Source organism: Vespula pensylvanica, chromosome 8, assembly GCF_014466175.1.
Source record: "Vespula pensylvanica isolate Volc-1 chromosome 8, ASM1446617v1, whole genome shotgun sequence".
Lineage (NCBI taxonomy): Eukaryota > Metazoa > Arthropoda > Insecta > Hymenoptera > Vespidae > Vespula > Vespula pensylvanica.
This window is the reverse complement of record NC_057692.1, coordinates 675,647-696,150: the sequence shown is the minus strand read 5'-3', so window position 1 is coordinate 696,150 and position 20,504 is coordinate 675,647. Positions and strand designations below refer to the sequence as shown.

The 20,504-nt window shown below is 34.5% G+C and overlaps 1 protein-coding gene across 4 annotated transcripts; it reads right to left on the bottom strand.

Moving 5' to 3' along the window:
- Window positions 1-20: 20 nt before the first annotated feature.
- LOC122631311 (microtubule-associated protein futsch) lies at window positions 21-20,452 on the bottom strand. 4 transcript variants are annotated; one of them, XM_043816874.1, is made up of 13 exons: window positions 19,889-20,452; window positions 15,847-16,012; window positions 14,497-14,610; window positions 13,899-14,098; window positions 13,345-13,815; window positions 11,639-13,260; window positions 11,221-11,565; window positions 10,783-11,156; window positions 10,414-10,710; window positions 10,232-10,267; window positions 9,607-9,779; window positions 1,855-5,989; window positions 21-1,759 (listed from the first exon to the last, which is right to left on the bottom strand). In XM_043816874.1, exons 3-13 carry the CDS (start codon window positions 14,592-14,594, stop codon window positions 1,675-1,677), a joined length of 7,836 nt encoding a protein of 2,611 aa, XP_043672809.1. In that variant the 5' UTR covers window positions 14,595-14,610; window positions 15,847-16,012; window positions 19,889-20,452; the 3' UTR covers window positions 21-1,674. The 4 variants fall into 4 exon arrangements, with proteins under 4 accessions (XP_043672809.1, XP_043672808.1, XP_043672810.1 ...); XM_043816873.1 differs by lacking the exon at window positions 15,847-16,012 and having other exon boundaries at window positions 19,889-20,451; XM_043816875.1 differs by lacking the exon at window positions 15,847-16,012 and having other exon boundaries at window positions 19,894-20,451.
- Between the last annotated feature and the right edge of the window lie 52 nt (window positions 20,453-20,504).

The following is a 20,504-nucleotide window of genomic DNA, read 5'->3' as shown; positions in this document are numbered from 1 at the left end:
GGAAAAGAAAAATATAGTCGTTCAATTATTAATATTTATTTAAAATGTGTATATCAATAGAAAACACATACATAACAAGCGGAAGACTATGGTTGATCAGTCAGAGGCTTCTATACAAACATCAACTTTCTTCGCACCTTGATTGATCTAACCAGCAATCATCTTTTCGAATATAAGGCAACATTGCTACAAGGAATCAAAACCCTATTTAGTTTCTCATACTTTCAAACAGCATTTTTACATATATCATTATTTTTTTTTTTTTTTTTTTTTAACAAAAATTATTACTTTATGATTAACAACAACAGATTTTTTGTATAAATTATAAGATCGTTCATAAATGTTTCTGAAGATGTCTAATAGAACTATTTGACATAAGAAAAGAGCTCATAGAAATAAATGAGCTTCGTTCGATATTTTTATTCCGATATTGTTACAACAACTTAATATAACTTTTTATATTTTTTGTTCGAATGTACGATCAACGACTGCCAATATCACTTTTATAGTTCTATAAATATTTAAGTCCAAATAATATTATGTATATTATTAGATTTGATACAGTTGATGTTACAAAAAAAAAAAAAAACGAACTCTTGAATGTGAATGTTATATACAATGCCGCACTTACATAACTTACAATATCCTTCATAAAACGATATCATTATATTTGGGAAACACAATGCTATATGTATGCTATACAGTACAATTGTATCGATAAACTATATGCTGGAATTTTCTTAACAAGAACGCAGTTGTATGCTATGCTAATTCTATTTGCATTTTGACATCGTGTTATTAATCACATCATCGATTTTTTGTTGCAAAAAAGAAGGAGAAATTGATCATTCTATAAAGATATTTCGTTAGTGTGCCTTAACATTTTTTTTGATAAATATAAGCATTAAATATATAGATTGTGTACATATAGCTTTTTGTTTAAAGCTATTATAAAAAAAGAAAAAAAAAAAAAGAAGGTAAAACACAAATATTGACACAACTACCAAGAAATATAAGAACTAAATGATTAATACAACATTCATGTCATTCATGATAAATTTATGTAACCACATAATCTTACTTGCAATAAAAGAGAGAATAGATAACATTTGAAAATATTTTAATTAAGGACGTGCGACAATTTCATTTCATTTAACAATATTTCTTTCTTGTTATTTCATCGTATATATTGTCTTTGCAACAGAGCTCTTATCATACAAAGAAGCTTGAAATATATAGATAAAAATACTTAAAATATATTTGTTATATAAAAACATTATAACATTAATTATTGCTTTCACGTTTAAATTTGATACATTACTTTACATAGACGATATAAAGTTTTATATAGTATTTTCATTATTCTTTCGAAATTTATGCTCAAAATAATAATATATGTTAAACGTGAAAGCAAGTATTTATAATATATTCAAATAAAACTTAACATTGTTGGTACTGATTCATTTATCCATGAAATATTTAAAAGCCTAATAAAAATTTCTCTAAAATATTGCATAAATTACTTTCATTCTGGATTATTGTAAAAATCTAAGACACAAAAAGATGGATATAGTAATTGAAAAATATACTTTTCGACTGGATAAAAATATATAATATAAAAGGATGCTCCTCTCTTTCTCTCTCTCTCTATTGTTCCTTATATTTAATAATCCTTCATTCAGTATTATGAATAATTGATTGTAAATCTGACGAAGTTGAAGGCATATCGTTGGATTCACTATTACATTGACTTGTTATTCTGCAAAACAAAACAATCGTTTGTAATACATTTACGATAAAAAATAATATTTTATTTTAGAAAATTGATTAAAACTTAAAAAATCATATAAATACCTTCCTTGTTCTTCAAGTTCTTTATTAATCTCTTCTGTGGATTCTGTTCTTGCTTTAGCTATACATGTTTTAGATTTAACTAAATTTGTATTGTAATATCCATTTTCGCATCTGTTTAGGTATTCATTGGACAATGGAGATTTTCGTACTGTTAGATATTCTGGATTACTTGGAGACAATAATTCTTCGTAATATTCTACTGTCTTTGGTTCCGAGGAGATAACAGTAGATCCGTATTTTCTCGGTAGCATACTAGAATTTCTACCTCCATAAAATTCTACCGGATTATTATTTAATATAGAATTCAGAGAAGAATTTCTATATGCTCCTAAGTCATCGTCCATATTAAAGTCTGTACTGTGGTACCTTTTATGTGCTGTAGATAATTCTAATGTTGGAGATCTTAAATATTTTCGTAACGGATCGTATGTTGAATGTGAGAAGGTACTATAATGTTCAGTGGGTGTTTTAACTTCTGTGTTGTATGACACTAGATCTGTGTATTTTTCTTTATCGATCGGTGATTTTCTAAATGGCGATATGTCGTCGTTGTGTAGGCTATAACTTCTTTGCATTAGTTTTTTATTGGATGAAGGATAACTATTCAGTTTACTACGATCTCTATCTCTTGAATTACTAGAACTATATTTCCTTGGTAATGTGCTGCTTGGCAAAGTTACTCCTGGCGGTGGTACTGTTAAAGAAGGCCTTCTTCTATCATTAAATCTTAAATAAAAACTTCTCCTTCGTATTCTATCTATTACAGATTCTCCCTGATCGCCACGCGAAAAAAGAGAATACGAGGGTGAAGTGGGTGAACTTAAATCAGCTCGCGTGTGATTCATATCGGCCGAACATATCGACCAAGAATCAAAACTGTCTGGTTCATCGGCAGGTGAAGTCACTTCGTCCGCGTAAGTATCTATGTTAGTAGATTGCGTTGTATCTTTGAAAATATCTTTTTCAATTGCAGGTTCAGTTTCGTCAATATTATTTGGGGCAACGTATTTTGCGTTAATTTCATCTTCTTTCCTCGCGGTAATATCTTCGTTGGATGGTACGGTATCATTATGTGATTCTATTTGATTTTCTAGAAGTCTTGCACATTCATTGACCTCTTTCTTCAATTCGGCAACATCCTTAGCTCTCAATGGTTTATCAATAATTATTTTGTTACCAGTAATAGTGGCGTGATGCGTCATTTTCGATAAAGAATCTAAGAACTTTTCTGAAGGGATATCAGCATTGGTTTCATTTATTTTTGGAGATTGAGACGGCGCGTTGACATTTGCTTTAACTATTTCAGATTTTGGGGATTCCTTTTTAGGGGTGGTATTTCTGAATGTGTGCTGAGGTATTTTAGATAAATCAAGCTTTAAACTTCCTCTGTTCCCTCGTGGGTCACTAGGTTTCGTTTGAGTAGCATCAGAATCCGTAATATTTATTTGAGTACAATCGGGATTTTTACTTGAATTATTTCCAGATGCTATTAGTTCTGATTTATTTGATATTGTATCAACGGCAGAAAGATTTGCTTTCGTCTTTGTTCGTGTTTCTTGAGTAGAACAGTCGCTGGTTGTAGGCTTTGTTGAATTTTGTAAGTCAGACGTACGTTCGTTTGAATTATCAGCATTGATCGCCGGAGCTTCTGGACTTTTTTCTTTTTTAGGCGAGGTACTACCTTTTGCAATAGGTTTTAAAACTTTTCCTTTTTCTTCCGATTTGCTGTCAGAATTTTCAGACGATTTTTTGACTACTTTCTTAACGACGCGTACAATTTTTTTCTTCTTAGTACCTTCAGCCTCTTCCTTTTGCACTGGTTCCTTTAATTTACTGATTTTTGATGTTTTCTTATCGCCATTTTCTTCTTTCTCCCCTTTCGTAACCGCAGTACCGATCTTTTTTACAGATCCTATGTTCTTTTTCGTCTTTATTACTTTCTTCTCTTGCTTACAACTATTTCCTTCTGCGGCGACGTTGTCTATTACTTTACGAGTCTCTGATACATTAGAAATAGGCTTAGGATCATCTTCTTTTTTACATAAATTTGTTTTCTTAACTATTTCTTTGTCGACTGAAATCTCTGTTGTAGATGATTTATCCATTTGCGATTCATCTTCTACGCTTGTTTTTAACTGTTTTTCGTTGGACAATTTCCTCTCTTTCGAATTCGTATCTTTTTCCTTTACTTTGTCTTTGTATTGCGACTTTTTCGATTCCGTTTGAGAATTATCCAAAGGTTTTTTACTTTCTGTAGGTTTTTTAATTAATCTAGAGTCATTTTTAACCATTTTCATTGGAATTTTACTTGTGGATGACGTATCCTCGTTCGTCGAAGAAGCATCCGGTTTTACAAGCTTAGGAGGACTTTTCTTTAACTTGCTCATTATAGTACTTTGCGATTTGATTGCGTTTGAATTTTGTTTTACATCAGAACTTTTAAACAGTCCTAGAACAGACGATACTCTACTTTTTCTAGAATTAAGAGAATTCTCTTTCGAAGACAGATCCTCGACGCTAATTGCCCTTTTTATTAAATTTGATTCTGTGAACAAGGAATCTGACGGAGGTGCCGAGTTTTCTCTCAAAGCTCTTACTTTCTGATCGATCAAGAGACCGCCATTGGACGAAGATTTTGGTGTTTCATCAGTTACGCGAAACTTTTCTAATTTCTTTTCTAAAGAATGTAGAAAACTATTTCTCGAGGATTGCCTTTCAAATTTCAATTTCGAATGATCATCTTTATTGGATTTATCGTCCGACGAAATATCAGACTTATCTTTTTTAAGCGAATTCATTTCGTTCTTCAATTCCTTCTCTGGCTTCGTTTCTTGCTTACATTCCGCGCTTTTATTTTCACTTTTCTTTTTCATGAATCTAGATTTTCTTCGTTCGTTCTCCGCAGCTTTTTGCGCTTCTTTTTCTTTAACGTATCGACTTTCTTCCCGCGGGGTATCAAAAAAGTCTGGTCGTAAAAAGCGTGAAATTCGATGCTGCTTAGGTTTCTGAGATTTGTCCTTCGAATCACTCTCTTTACTGCTACCAGCTCTAAAGAACTTACTTAAAATAGATTTTTCTGGCGATAATGCTCTAACGTTGGAAAGAGTTCCTTGCGATCCGGCAAATGATTTTCTCCTATCACTATCTATACAAGGTTCCCTCGTTAAAGAACCAGAACGTAATCTTAAACTTGGAATGCAACTGCGTCGCTTAGATATGGTCATGTTAGGTGCATCCGAGATTGTACTTAAAGACTCTTTGTCGCATTTATCAGTTTCTTTGTAATTAGAATTTAAATTGGGATCAAACTTCGACGGTCCTAAATTCTTCAATTTTGATTCCTTTATCAGATTCTCAGCTGCCAAAAGTCTATTTTCAAAATTTTTCGACGAATCCATTCTGTATGGTGGTTTACCAGAATCAATTATATTTGACGACGAATCAGCAGGGGATGTGTCGCGAGATTTGATCGATATACTAGATGTAGTATCGACTAAATTAGTGTTTGAGTTACATATAGATACCGAAGTACATTCGGATACCGAACCAGCGTCTAGATTATTATCCGTATTGTTTAATACTTCTTTAGGCAACTGTGATGTATCTTCTAACGATTCTTCTTGAATTTTATCCGTTCTATGAACGCTAAAAGTATCTCTCCAAGTATTCCCAGAATTCGATCTTCCAATTTCTTTATACTTTCTCCCAAGAGTCATGACTTGTCTTGGAAGTGGTAAGAAGTTATCGTCGTCGTCAAAGAGACTGATACTTCTTCTAGAAAATCGGTAATCTAGTTTATCCGCTTTATTTCCGGCTTCCAACAAACTATTAGTTCTTCGAATATTTCTATCGGCCGATCTACTTCTATATTCCGTTTGATCCGATGTAGTTGAACTAGAATGCCTTTTAATACCCTCGGGTGTATCTATTAAACTTAAATTTTCCCTAGTCGGAGATTGATAATACTTCTCGCATGATATTGATGACGATCTTGGTAATGATTGTCTAGTTTGTTCTATAAACTGCCTGCTTAATCTTCGTGCCAAACTAGGAGTAAAATTCTGTTCTAAGGATTCTTGAGCCTCTTTTCTGATTTGTACCGTCTCCGCTTCTATGTCTTCATGTTCTACTTTATCTGAAAAAATTGAGACAATGTCTATGCAGGTACTATAGGCAGATGAAAAAAAAAAAAAAAGAAAAGAAAAAAAAAACTGGATTCTTATCAAGGATATGTGAAAAATACCTCCATATTAATAATTACACTCCTTTATTTCTACATACATAAAACCTTCTTATAAAATTTGTCGAAAAATTAATAAATAATGTTAACTCTCTCTTAAAAATCTCCCAAGTTATTACATATATATTCATAAGTTTCCCCATTGATATATGTGGAACACTAATTTACACAAAATAATGCATATTTTCAATTAATCTTTCTAAGATCGCTAGCCTGTATAATGACTCTTAGACTTAGAATAATGGAAGAATTTATAATTTTGTTATTTCTTTAAGCAACTTGTACAATAAAAAATATGACTGAAAATATGCATTCACGGTAAATATTTTTCTGTCAATGTCTATCTGTCTGTTTGCCTCTATAGTGCTGTTTTTCTCTCTCTTTCGCGCGCGCCCACACACACACACACACACAACACACAAACTTTCTCACTCGCGCTCTCGTTCTCTCCCCCCCCCCGCTCCCTCTGCTTCTCTTTATATGCGTGTGTTTTTTGTATATATGTACATATATAAAATTTGTTATATATACATATATAAAGAAAACCAAAAGTGTACTCATTTAACAATTACATGCACACAAAAGATTTACTTCACATTTTCAGAAATAATAGTTGTAGACTATACAGACAATTAACATATCAAGACATAACTGCAATAGATTCAAAGATACACGCTAAGAATAAATATATTCCTTCATACTTGTCTAAATCACAATGTGTTAAATGAGTAAATTTAACTTAAGAGAATATAATGCAATATATAATATTAAATACAATATGTAATAGCATTATATTAAAGCATGCTGAGACAATGTGAAGTAATAAAACACTGTTATTTAAACTCTTAAAACACAACAAATATCAGCCATTACATACAAGTGTTAGCTTTAGTTTGCCATATACAGCTTAATAACACCCTCCCTAAGAATGTCATTTCAAAAGTTGCTTTTATAACAACTATTTTTCTTTAGGACACGCCAACGATTAGCCGATTTGTCAATAACTTTTAGCAGGCATAATACGATTTATTCTAAGTGTCCTCATTTTATTCAGTATCACATTTAAGACTGTCAGTTGCTATTTCTTTTTTTCTTTCTTTTTTCTTCTTTTTTCTTTTTTTTTCTTCTTTTTTATATATATATATATATATATATATATATATATATAAATTTCAAATATTCTTAACATGTAAGCATATATTTGATTTTACTAAAAACTTTCTACCTTTTATTCTTCTTCTCTTTCTTCTTCCTCTTTTCATTACTTCTATTCCCATATTCAAAATATGTGAGTAAATAACAATACATACATATACATGCTTGCACGTCAGAATAAATTATAAAAATTAACTCGCCGTCTAATCCCTTTTAAACGTAACAGCCTTTTAGTGCACACACTTACGAGCTGTTAAAGTGTGCTTTTTTCGAAAACTTTCATTAAACAGCTACGTATATTACGAAAAAGAAAAAAAAAAAAAAAAGAAAAAAAATAACAAACGTTATATAACTACTTTGTGATGATACTGTTTGATACAGTAATAAACGTCAGTAATATAAGATCAACGAATGTTCGAGGAATTCGAAAGAAGTGTATGTGATGAAATAACTCGATTTTTATATGAGAAGGACCATCTGGCCACATTCACTAAATTAGATATAATATAGTACCTAACTTGGTATGTCTCTATTGGGGATTACCGTCTGCCCGCCTACGTAGAGTCACTCGCACGGTCGCTGCAACAACCGTTATAAAAGTCCGTCAATACGTATTATTAAACTAGACCACTGAGATATTGCTGAATACATCTTCGATAAACATACTTGTTCAGAATTTCACAGAATTACTTTGATATGATATTAAGAGTATAGTATAGTGTACATAATATTATCAATTTGATAGTCTGATAATCGTTTCAATTATTACAAAATATTCAGGTAGGATTGAAGTATATGGATAAATCATCATTACAATATTTTTGCATTAATGTAATATTCTTGATAATTTCATTGTGTAACACAGAATTTATATATCACTAATATATTTATCCATAAATCATTAAAAAGATCTGAATTAATAAGAAAATATGCTATTCTATTACAACAGTCAAACAGATTGATTGAAATAAAAAGTATTCTGTGTTTAATAAAGAATTTTATCAAAAATATAATCTCCTTAATATCAATCAGTGGTAATAAATATTTACTTTAATTACTGATTGAAGAGTCGACGATAGACGTAAAATAATGCATAAATTCGAACTATATGGATTTCTGTCTTGGAAAGTGGAATTGAGTTTCTTTTGTATATTTGTTTATGGATGTGTGTATTCATGCTCTGAACCTTAGTATATTCTAGGTAGATGAAAAAAAAAAGGTTTTGCTAAAGTGTTATAGGATAATATAAATCAACAACAGCATTGCAACAATTACTGCATATTACAAGGTTCTATGTCAGGCGAAGTGAGTTTACGATTGTTTTAATGATTTTTTTTTTTTTTTATTTTAATTTTTTATTACAATTGGGGATAGTTGTCAAATGTATTTATGTTATTATTAAATATTCTAATGTATAAATTATTATGGTTTCAATATGAACTATCTACCAATGATTCATGACAAGGCATTTAAGTTCTATACTAGATGAAAAGTCTATATTTTCTTTTAGGGTAAACGAGTCATGTATGAAATAATAAATAACATAAAGAAATAATATAGCGATTATTAATAATAAACAGTATTTATGAAATTAATAGAAAATTTATTTGTGAAAAAATATTCGATTTTGTTTTCACTTTAATAACAATCCCAATAAATTTAATAATAAATAACGAAATAAAATAGAAAAAATCTATGTTTCACGAAACAAAAAAAAAATCAATAAAAAGTCTACCCACCTGTGCCAAACATGAACCATCTAGTTATTCTAAAAAGTGTTAGTAGTCAAAAGTTGCAAAACATCGTCAGGCAATAAATCAAAGGAATAACTTGGAAAAAAAAAAACAATAGGTAAATCAATAAAATAAACAGAAAAGATATGCTCTGTCTATCAACGACTCGACAACAGCTAGGTACTAGGAAATGCATACTGAATACAATCCAGCATTTTCTCACACGGCTAATATTCTTAGCCAGTGACAAAATAGCATTGTAATACCACGTTTTCACAGCAGATCGTTTCAATCTAATTATCTACATTGTTTAGTTCTATCTACGAAAGCGATATAATAACAGAAACTGCATAAGTAGTAACTACAATGTGCGGATATTATACAGCTACTGTGAAAACGTGTGTTAACACCATACAACATCAAATATTTAAACTTATACATTTCACAGTGGATTCCTGTTTGTTGATAATTTACTTGAACAAGCTCATTGTATCTAAATAAGTAAAGCAATAGAAATTTCATAGGAAGTAAAATTTTGTTTGATTACTTTCTAATTTTATATTATCGTTTTACAGGTAATTCCACGGTAAACTGTAGGACGTACGTATAGATTAATATCCTTACCTCGTGGTAATGTATTGCTTCCAATTTCAAAAACGCTCTCTCTTGAAGAAGGTGCGTTGTGAGAACCTGGACTATTAGGAGAGCCAGGATTTATTGAACTGGTAGAATCTTTTCTGCCAAATATATCGGTGTCACGGCTTAGAGAATGTTTGAACTGCGATTCCGACAGTCGCCTATGGTCATAAAAAAAAAGTTTATTAATTATTATCAGAATATCTTATGATATTAGCCAAGTATTTATTTATATCGTATAATAACTATCATTATTAATTTATGCCAAAATTAATATCTTCCGAATATATAATAAACAGCGGTATTGATTAAAAGAGAGTGGAGTAAAATGAAAGTGTAATGCAAAAGAAAGGGTGCCAGTATCTATGGGCAGGTTGAAAGTATTTTCAGCCCACTTATTTCTGTATCATGTGTGCCACTACCACGTGCTGAATATAGAACAGTATTGCAAATTAAACTAAATAAAATAAGATATGCGTATAAAATTGTCAATTTATATCTGTACTATTAAAGTGCATGGTATAAAAATGTTTATTTTTAAAGGCCCCAGGTGACATAAATTATTTTTAGCAATTTTCTACATTATTTTATTATTTCCTTAAATCGAACTCACGTTGTCACGGTCCTTGTTTCAAAGTAGATCTCGTGGCTTGCATAAATGAGCAATGATATCATTGCCATTAGACAAAGGAATACTTAACTCATATATTTTTCTACATACGACAATATCACATATATCACTTTGTGAATACGTCATGTAAGATAAAATACATTTTTTTTTGTTTTTTAAATTACCTTGATAATGGCTTATTATGACCCCAGAAATTTTGCGGCGAATTAACTCCAAGTCGTCCCAATAATCGGCTGCTTGGGAAACTACTACTGCCTCTATCGTCAACGTTAAGTCTTTGTGTCAAGCTTCGTACTCTAGACAATAAAGTAGAAAACAAATTTTCAGCTGTTAATAGTTCGAAACCATCGTCGTCGTCATCTTCGCCGGAAGATAAACTATCGCCGTGTTCAGACGGTTGTCTAGATGGTCGTGAACTTCGCAATCTGTGCATATGCCTTTGTAAAAGATCTTCGCTATCTCTGCAAAATATACATATGGATATTACATATCCATAAATATTTTATCAAGAGTATAATAGAGCACGACGATACCTATGTAAAGTAGAAAATGGCGATTCATCCTCGCTAGCATCAGATAACAGAGAACTCATTCTTCTTGGTCTACTGAATCTGGATCTTGGCGGATTTGTACTAGTTGGTGTGCCAGTTTTACTTTCTGGCTCTACACTACCAGATCTGGGTGTAACATAGCCACCACCTTCTACAGCAATAGGAATTATATATTCCCTCGGGCTTTTTCTTATCGGTTCCGGTCCTATCGTTGAACCAAGAGCACTGTCAGTATCGGAGTCCGCTGTTGATTGACGAGATAAAGATCCTGATCGCTGGGACATAGATCTCTGTGGCATCGGAGGTTTGGGAGGAGTAGTAGGCGATTGTTGTACATGTTGATGGTCTGGCTCAACCTATTATCGAATAGTACGTAAATAAGTGCTAATTAGAATGACCTTTTCCTTTTTTTCAAATTACCTGAATAGGGATAATCCTCTCTCGCGGTTGAACTTTCGGCTTTATCTCTGGTTCTAGACTGGAACTTCTATTTGTCTGTGGAACTACTGCAGCCACGGGAAATGCTATTTCAGATCTTTGTGTTCTTAGCTTCTGCGACGGGAAAGCATCGACTTTAGCCTCCACTTCTGATTTAAAAGCAACTGTATCTGGAATCTTATTCCCTGACAATGTAATTTCCGCTTTACTTGTTTTTCGGGGTCGTGGTAAAGTGGCACTTTTAAGTGTTATTTCCATTTTGCTGGATACCTTTGGCTCTTCGGTTTGTGAATTATCACTATTGGATATTTCACACGTAGTAGGTGTCTGAGGAATAAAAAAGAGACGTAACTTATGAAGTATCGTTCTTTATAAATTATGAAACGTTAATGTAACTCACAGTAATGTCGGACGAAATGGAATTATTGTCAAATGAGAATTTGGTTTCAGTTGGCGTAGATACAGATACCGTTGCAGCCCTAATATCGTTCGGACCTACTGGTATCTTTAATCCTATCTTTTTAGACTCTTGATTTTGAGGAGACGTTGGCGGAGAACCATTAACTTTTCGAAGCACGGGTGGCTTACCAATCGCGCCAGTTATTATATCAACAGCTCGTTTCTTAGCGTCGTCTCGCTTATTCGACTTCTCCTCCGTATCTACGCTAGCCTGAACGAGTTTTGATTTATCATCAATTTTTTCAGATTTCTTATCTACGTCGATAATAACTTTAGAAGCATTATGTTTAACCGGTGTAACGGTACCAGATGTAAGACTCGCTTTGCGTTCGAAGGCACGCTTGGCACCACCGACGTTAACACCAGGAATGAAAATCTTTTTTGGCTTTTCATTTTCTAAGCTGGATGTCATTTGATTGAACTTCTCTGCAGTTTCAAAGATTTTCGATCGCCGTCTTTCAACGGGTTTCGTAAGTACATCCTCTACTTCGTTGGCAAGTTCAGAATCAAGAGACAACGCTCTTTCCTTTAACTTCTTAATTTCTTTATCCGTAGAGTCTATTTGTTTCATATCCTCCGAAACGGAGTCGAGCGGATTATCGATTTCCAACTTGTTACTTAAATTATCTTTATTTGGCACATTTATTTTGGAAGTATCGTTTAATTCCTTACTTGACGCTACTTTATTTGGTAATGCATGTGTACTTTTATTCTTTTCTACAGAAGCAATTGCCTGTTGATGATTACTTTCCTCCGACGTCTCTTGCAACGTACCTTCCTTCTTGTTTTCATTTTGACTAGTATCGTAAAATCTATCAATATTTTTTGCAGACATTTCTTTGGATAATTGTTCATGCTCCATAGGTACTGGCGTCTTACTTCTCTCCTTGCTAGGTGATTTTTCTTTAGATTCTTCTATTAATTCTAAACAAGCTGCCGCGTCTACTTTATTTAAATCAACAGTCTTACTTGTAGGAACAGTTACAGTCGCTGTAGGCTCTACTTCCATCGTTTCTTCCATTATAGAGTTTGGAATCGGTGCTGAATGATGCCTGGACGTTGATCTATACATTCTAGGCTCTCTTTCGTCTGATCTTTCTTTTCTCCTAGACCTTTCTTTCTTTTTAACGGTCGCCGCAATTGTCTCATCCATCGATGGCGTAGTCTCTAATTTTCTCTTCGCGTCCGTAGCTGCTGCTGCTCCTCTATTTTCTTCCTCAAATAATTCTCTTATTCGTCTGTCTGAATTACTTTGATCGAATTCCATTAGACTACCAACCGAGTGACATCTCGTAGGCACTAGCGTTTCGGAAGACATATTATTTGCGACATCTCCGCTTGTTTGTTGATCGCCTACAAGTAATTTCTCTGCGCTAGCCGATTGAGGTACCAACGAGAGCAACAAATCGAGTCGAACAGGAGTTTGTGCAGCAAGATCTTCCGCGATGTCGAGACAATTTTGTTCATAGCCCTCGTTTACCCACCAATGACTGCAAATCTTTTCAATGTCTGCTCGTCTAGCGGGACAAGCTGTGAGCATATCCCTAATCAGAGGGGAAGCGGCTGAAACAAAAGTGTACTTGCTAAATAGATATGGAAAAGTTACACGCTTGAGATATAAAATTAACATATATTAAATAAACTTACGAGAAGGTTTCTTGGGTTCAAAATAATCAGACTGTGAGATCTGCTTGACTAGTCGCTTAAAATTGGACCCATCAAAGGGCATGGCACCGTAAACCAATGTATATAAAAGGACTCCCAAGCTCCAACAATCTACTTCAGGTCCATGATAAGGTGTACCTTTTACTATTTCAGGACTTGCATACAATGGACTACCGCAAAATGTACTCAATAATCTTTGTTCGTCGAATACATTTGACAAACCAAAGTCAGCAATTTTTGCATTTCCAACTTGATCCAAGAGTATATTTTCTAGTTTAAGATCTCTATGGCATATTTTATGTTTGTGACAGTAAAAAACTGCAGTTGCTATCTGACGAAATATTCTTCGTGCTTCCTGTTCCGACAAAACTTTGCGTTCGCTCAAGTAATCGTAAAGCTCACCACCGGCTGCATATTCCATAACCAATACCATCTTCTCTCTGTTTTCAAAAACTATCAAAGGTAAAGACATTTTAATATATTTAATCATTTGGAGTTGTTAACTTCTTCGTAAGAAATGATTGTCAATGTTTTACCTTCGTAAATGTGAATGATATTAGGGTGCTGTACGCTTGACATGATTTGTATCTCTCTACGTATCCGAATCAGATCAGCCTCTGTCTCTATTTTACATTTTTTTATTGTCTTTATCGCTACCTCTTGGCCCGTTTCTTTGTTTATTCCTAATTGGACCTTGCCATAAGTTCCCTGGCCCAGTTTCTTGATAATGTCAAACCTGAGAATATTGGATTATTAACGATCGATGCCAGCGAACTTAGAAAGCCGGCGCCTGTCGAAACAAATCGGCCGATTCTCGGGCATCAAACAAAACTCGTCGCATACCGAGCCGCGAATCGTTGCCAAAACTCATAAATCGGTGAACGCATCACCGATCGCATTTTATTAGTTTATCGCTCCGCAAACTTGTAAACTTGCCAATTAGAAAATTTCTAATTAATTATATTGCTTAACAGCAACAAGCGAAGTATCGGTCGATCGGTCAAACGTCAACGAGGATTCCAGCTAATTCGTAATTACGTGCAACGACGAGTTTCGTTTCTTTTTTTCTTCGATCTATAGTTCTCTTTTTGTTTTTTTTTTTTTTTCTTGGCCATCACGATGAAGACACTTCACCTTTGCTTCAATTTCCTCTTGTGATTATGAAGACGCACTCCTCCTGTACTCTCCATCCCTCCCATTATATTATGTATACTAGCTTCGCCCACCACCATCTTGATTGTTACTTATCTGAAAAAAAGAGAAAAAAAAAGAAAGAAAGGAAAAAGATTGATATTAGAAGCAGATCGAATTGACTCTATAATTACAAATTATAAATTCGTTTAGGACGATTTTATTTAGAATCAAACGATATAATAACGGTATAATAAACTTTAGAAAACATAAGCAAAACTACCGACTTGTACATTGCGATTTGAAACTCAAAGAGAAGAACGAATGAGCCAAGTACGAAAAGATCGCCATTTACTTTTTCTTCTCTCTTTATTTCACGCCCAGATACGACATAATTTTTTTCTTTTTTTTATTTTATTTTATTTTTTTTTTTTTTTTTTTGGAGGAAATACTTTTTTAAGGGCTTGACTCTAAGCATGATCCTTTTTCTCTTTCTTTCTCTTTCTGGCTCTTCTGGCTATAGTAGAGAACAGCAAGAGAGACGGACGGAACCTCGTCCCTGTCCTCATAAAAGGAGGATGACAGTAGGCGCTTTAAGCCAGGCGAGCTTACGTGTTAAAGAAGAAGAGTGAAAGCGAGATTGGAAGGGGAGAAGGAGAAGGAGAAGGAGAAGGAGAAAGAGAAAGAGAAAGAAAGAGAAAGGGAAAGAGAGAGAGAGAGAGAGAGAGAGAGAGAGAGAGAGAGAGAGAGAGAGAGAAAGACAGAATGCGGTGAGTTTATTTCGAGCATCGAGACGCCAACGTGTGTCTCCACGTCGGTGGGCTCCTCTATGCCATCTCGCATCTTCGCGCAAGGAATACATCTACCTATTGCTACTGCGAAATCATTGACAAACTAAAGAAAAAATTAACTTTCAATGTCAACTTTATTCAACGATATAGATTCGCTAAAAGAGAAGTTGACTAAATTTATTCCATTAAATCAATCCGACGATAGGAGTATAACCGATTAGAACGGTGTGATAAATATATTTGTAAATATATAAATATATATATATATATATATATATATATAATTCAAGTATGAATTAAAAGCTTTATCGTGCTAGTTAATATCTTAAAATTATATAAGGGTCAAGAGAAAGGTTTACGATCATCGTGTCAATGAAGACTCTAATCACGATGAAAATTTATCCGACATTACGTTGTCATGGAGACATCGAATAGCGGGAAATTCAAGAATTGTCGATAAGGAAGGAATTTGAAAATCTCTCTCTGTGTGTTAGAGCGGCGGCGGACATTGGAACATATTAACGAATGCTGTTTCGGTGTTTGTCTTTGGTAGACTACTCGCCTCGAGAGAAACTATAGCTCTCTCTCCTCGACGTCCGGCTATTAATGCACCGCAATATGGATAACGGCTGGCTTAAATGCGGCGTTCGTTCAGACGCCTCGTTGAGAAACAAGAATCGGGAAAGATTCACGAGAAAGACGTGCAACGGCATGCAGGGTGAATGAAACTAAAAAAAACAAAGCAATCATCAAATGACGACGATGCAAATGTTGCAAGATCGGTCGTCATCTTTCCCGGAAGAACACTTTGCTTCTTGGGAAGAACTACGACGCCATTTGTCCTTACGTAATTTGACTATTATTATTATTATTATTATTATTATTATCATTATTACTATTACTACTACTACTACTATTACTATTATTATTATTATTATTATTATTCTAATCGTTTAATGAATGAAACGCTTAGCTTGATATTGATGGCACTTAAAAGCAAGGACAATTAAAAAAAGTGCAATTGTGCTGTGACAGCGCAACAACTTTGAATAGGTTATACGTATACAACGTACGATGAATTCACATCAGTGTCAAGTAGAAGCGTTCCCTTCTAGTTCGGACGAGAGCACTTGCACCGAGAAGCAGGAATTTTATACTCGGTAGAAGAATGTCTTGTCAACGTGTTACTACTTGCCAGATTAGAACGATCAAGACGTGCACGAAATATTATTGCGTCATTATGATCGTTTACACGCAACGATATACAAATTTCTTCTACTAAGGAACGAGAATGCGTTATATCGAAAAGACAAGTTACGATCTACAATATTTTAGCCCCGTTCTACGTTCCGATGCCAAAAATGTTACGTTACTATTACCACTTACGTTACAACCAGAAGAAAATTACACTCGAACATCCGATCTTTATCGTAATTCATTGAACCATTCTAAAAACGAAAAGACCTCGAATAACGTCACGCTACACAATTTAACAATGTCGAGAGCTTTTACCGACTACGTTTACTCTAAACTCGACTACCGAACTATAATTTACACAGTTATTATGTATTTTCGTATTGCTCTATTGATATATACATAAAATAGATACGGGCAGCATGCGCGCCTAGAACATTCCAAGGTTGGCCATTTGCCTTGGAACTAGGAGCCATCGATTTTATTGCTTATATCGTTTAACTCGGACAGATAAAATATTTCGTGTATTATTATTCCCGATATTATTTTTTATGACTATTCGATTTTTTTTTTTTTTTTAATTCTTTTTCGTTCTTTTACAAATTTCCTTATTTTATATATATATATATATTTTTTTTTTTCAACGCTTTATTCGACCAAATTATACGTAACGCGTGTAGATTTGAATGTCCCGCTTTGAGATCGTTTCAAGCGTTGAAAGGAAAATGGGCAGGCAAAGAGAAAGCATTTCCGCGTGTCACGTGTAACGAGTTAGAAGAAAATCGGGAAGACTCATCCTTTCCTAGCGAGTTTCAGCGACTGGCATACATAGCGCAATGCCGTCTGCATATTTTAGAAGGCGATGCATTCATGCTCTGAGTTCATTTTCCCGTCCGTTGGACCCCCTCTTCTCTTCTTCTCCCTCATCTTTCTTCCCCTCTACTCATTCTCTCTCTCTCTCTCTCTCTCTCTCTCTCTCTCTCTCTCTCTTTTTCTCTCTGTCTGTCTTTTTCTGATGTTCGTGACTACTAGCTAGCAAGATGCAATGCATAAACGTATCGTCGCGACTTTTGAACCGTACACTTGTCGTCTAACAGTACTTAATAATCTTAGAGGGTCGTCGAGAAACTAAAACGTGTCTCGAGTCTAGGAAAATTCACTCAAACGAATCTCTACTATTCGTTGAGTAGAAAGAGGCAGCGTTTCTTAATTTGCCATTAAAAATTACCTACGTATACGAGTCGTCGAAGTATTGATTTTTTCTTTTGGTTTTCTTTCTTTCTTTTTATATTTCTTTTACTTTATTACGTATGTATGTATATATATATATATATATATATATATATGTATGTATGTATATATATACATGAGAAGATCAAAAAAGAGAGAGAACAATGGCAGGATTAAGAAGAGATATCACTCGTCCTCGTCACCGATGATCGGTAGTATACGGAGTATATACAGAAGGGGAAAGAAACACGTGCGCGTACGAAATCATTCTCGATACTCGATCGGTGGTGCGCTTTCGATATTTTTAGCAGAGCACGTAGACCCGTCGCGTGGGCAGACCAGCCTCAGGGCCGACGTCCTAATGACTCCCATATCTTTATACGAATTCACGTTCTACGATCTGTCTTGTGAAAGTTCTGTCTTCCGAAAGAAAGGCAAACTTACAAATTGACGAACGATGAGAGTATTGAGTATAAAAAATAGATACTAGATCGTCGCAGAGTTTACGTAGGGGGTGCAGAAACGGGACAATGCGTGGAAGATGGATTTTTTTTTATTATTATCGCTGAGAAGGCGATGAAGATAAAAAAAAAGGAGAGAGAGAGAGAGAGAAAAAGCGTTTACAAGGTCTCGTCTCGATTACTGGAGACTCGTTTTAAAGAGAGAGAAAAAAAAACTCATTTCTCCAATAGGTCGTTGGAATGCGAAAGGAAAGCTTAAGTAGGTATAGTCGGACGAAGGTCGGGTTTAGCGGTGCGTGACGCGGTTAAGGATGATGTTCTCCACTATGACGTCACACGGTGTACTAATACGGTATCCTGGTGTGTGATTCACGTTATATTATTGTATCTCGTTATTCTCGGTAAGTACCACGATCCAAAACGGTTTCGTTTCGCGATACGACGAACGAGCGACGACGATGGTGTACGACGGCCCTGTCGTCATCGCACCCTTCCTTTGCAATAATAACAACGTTGACATCACGAGACAACGACTACGATTATCTTTCGTACTATATTAATTTCTCAGCGACGAATTGACTCTACGAATCAGTCGAAACAAAAAAAAAAAAAAAAAAAAAAGAAAACGGATGGTAGTATCGCGTTAACGGTTTGAAAAGCGCGCCTCTTCTCCTTACGACATTCTAACCTCTTCCATTTCTCTTGTCTGACCAAAAGAAGAAAGATCTACTTACTCGATATTTACTGCTTTAACTTTTTAACCTTTACCTTTTTCTTATCGATATTATTTCACTTATTCAAAGTTATTCGCGCGTTCATATATCTCTACGTGCCGTCTAAAATAGTAAATATCAAAGTCCAATAATCGGTTTATAACGGTGAAAGGATCAAGGCTACTAAGCATATACGGTTTCAAGCATACTGCCGGCGGTACTTTGAAATCCGAGCTCGACCGACGGCACTTGCATGCATACATACATACATGCATGCATGCATGCATATATATATATATACACACACACATCTATTCGAATACCGATTAAACTATCCCAAGATCGAACCGTGCTTCTTAAACATTTCATTTTCTACCAAATGTTTAACTTTACGATCGAACGATTATCGTTGAATGATTACATTCTTAGAATTGAATTTACGTATAAGAATTCAAGAAGATGCGCCAACGAGCATTGTTACTTTAAACGGGATCGACTCAACTGTCAATTGAGAAAAGCAAAATGTGTGTCAGCGTGTACGTGTTACACGCATACATAGACGCAAGCGCGCACCTCTACGAGAGCGTGCTATTCGGTATTTAGGTTTCCACCGATAAAAATAGCATCCTGATATTCAAAAGGGATCCTTTACTACGCTAATGATTATTCAACCACGATCCATGCATTTAGGAAAAATCATCCTTCCTGATCGATCTTCTACGAGATTCGATTATTTAAGTCCGAGATATTAAACTTTTCTATGACGATTATTCAATGCTCGTAAACACTTAATAAAAGTAAGTAATAAGATCAATCGAGCGTTCTTATCCTTCCTCATTTTACATACATAATATATAGATATATATTTGTACATATAACTATAGTAATCGGTTCGATCGTATTCCTTAGAGTCTCAAAATTGGAACTCCAAATGAATAACGTCGACAGAAGCTTTGAATGAATATCGACAGTCCGGCCGTATTCTAAAAATAGCGAGAATTTGTACCTTACAGTGAACTCTGGAGCAAGATTATCCTCCTTTTCGGCCGCCACTCTTCCTCGGTCCTCTCTCGGTGTCTCACTCTCTCCTTTTCTCTTTCCTCTCTCCCCTCTTCTTTACTCTCTTTCTCTCTCTCTCTCTCTCTCTCTCTCTGTCTGTCTGTCTGTCTCTTTCTTTCTTTCTCTTTCTCTTTCTACTTCGGTAAACGTAGATAAAAAAAAGAACACTATTTACACGTTAATTAGAGTACCTAAGAAAAACGTTTTCACTAGGTCTCTATGCCTCTTGAGTTTTCTTCTGAAATCACGATTCCTCTACGTTTCCACTTCATTTTACCAGACATTTTCTTAGCGACAATGTGGTACACAACTTGCTCGTTGCCACCATCTTTTATTTACTAATTTTGGATCTGAACACCGGGAACAGGGAACGCGAACGGACCGCAGCTGCATTGACGCTAACTTCCTGCCATCTATTCATTTTTTCTTACGCACATTCTCCTTCTCTTCCATTCCTATATCTTTCACGTTTATTTCATCCTTCTCGTTTTACAATCACATCTTACAAACTCTCTTTGCTTTTAATCGATCATATTTTCGTAGATTTATATCGCAACATTTCT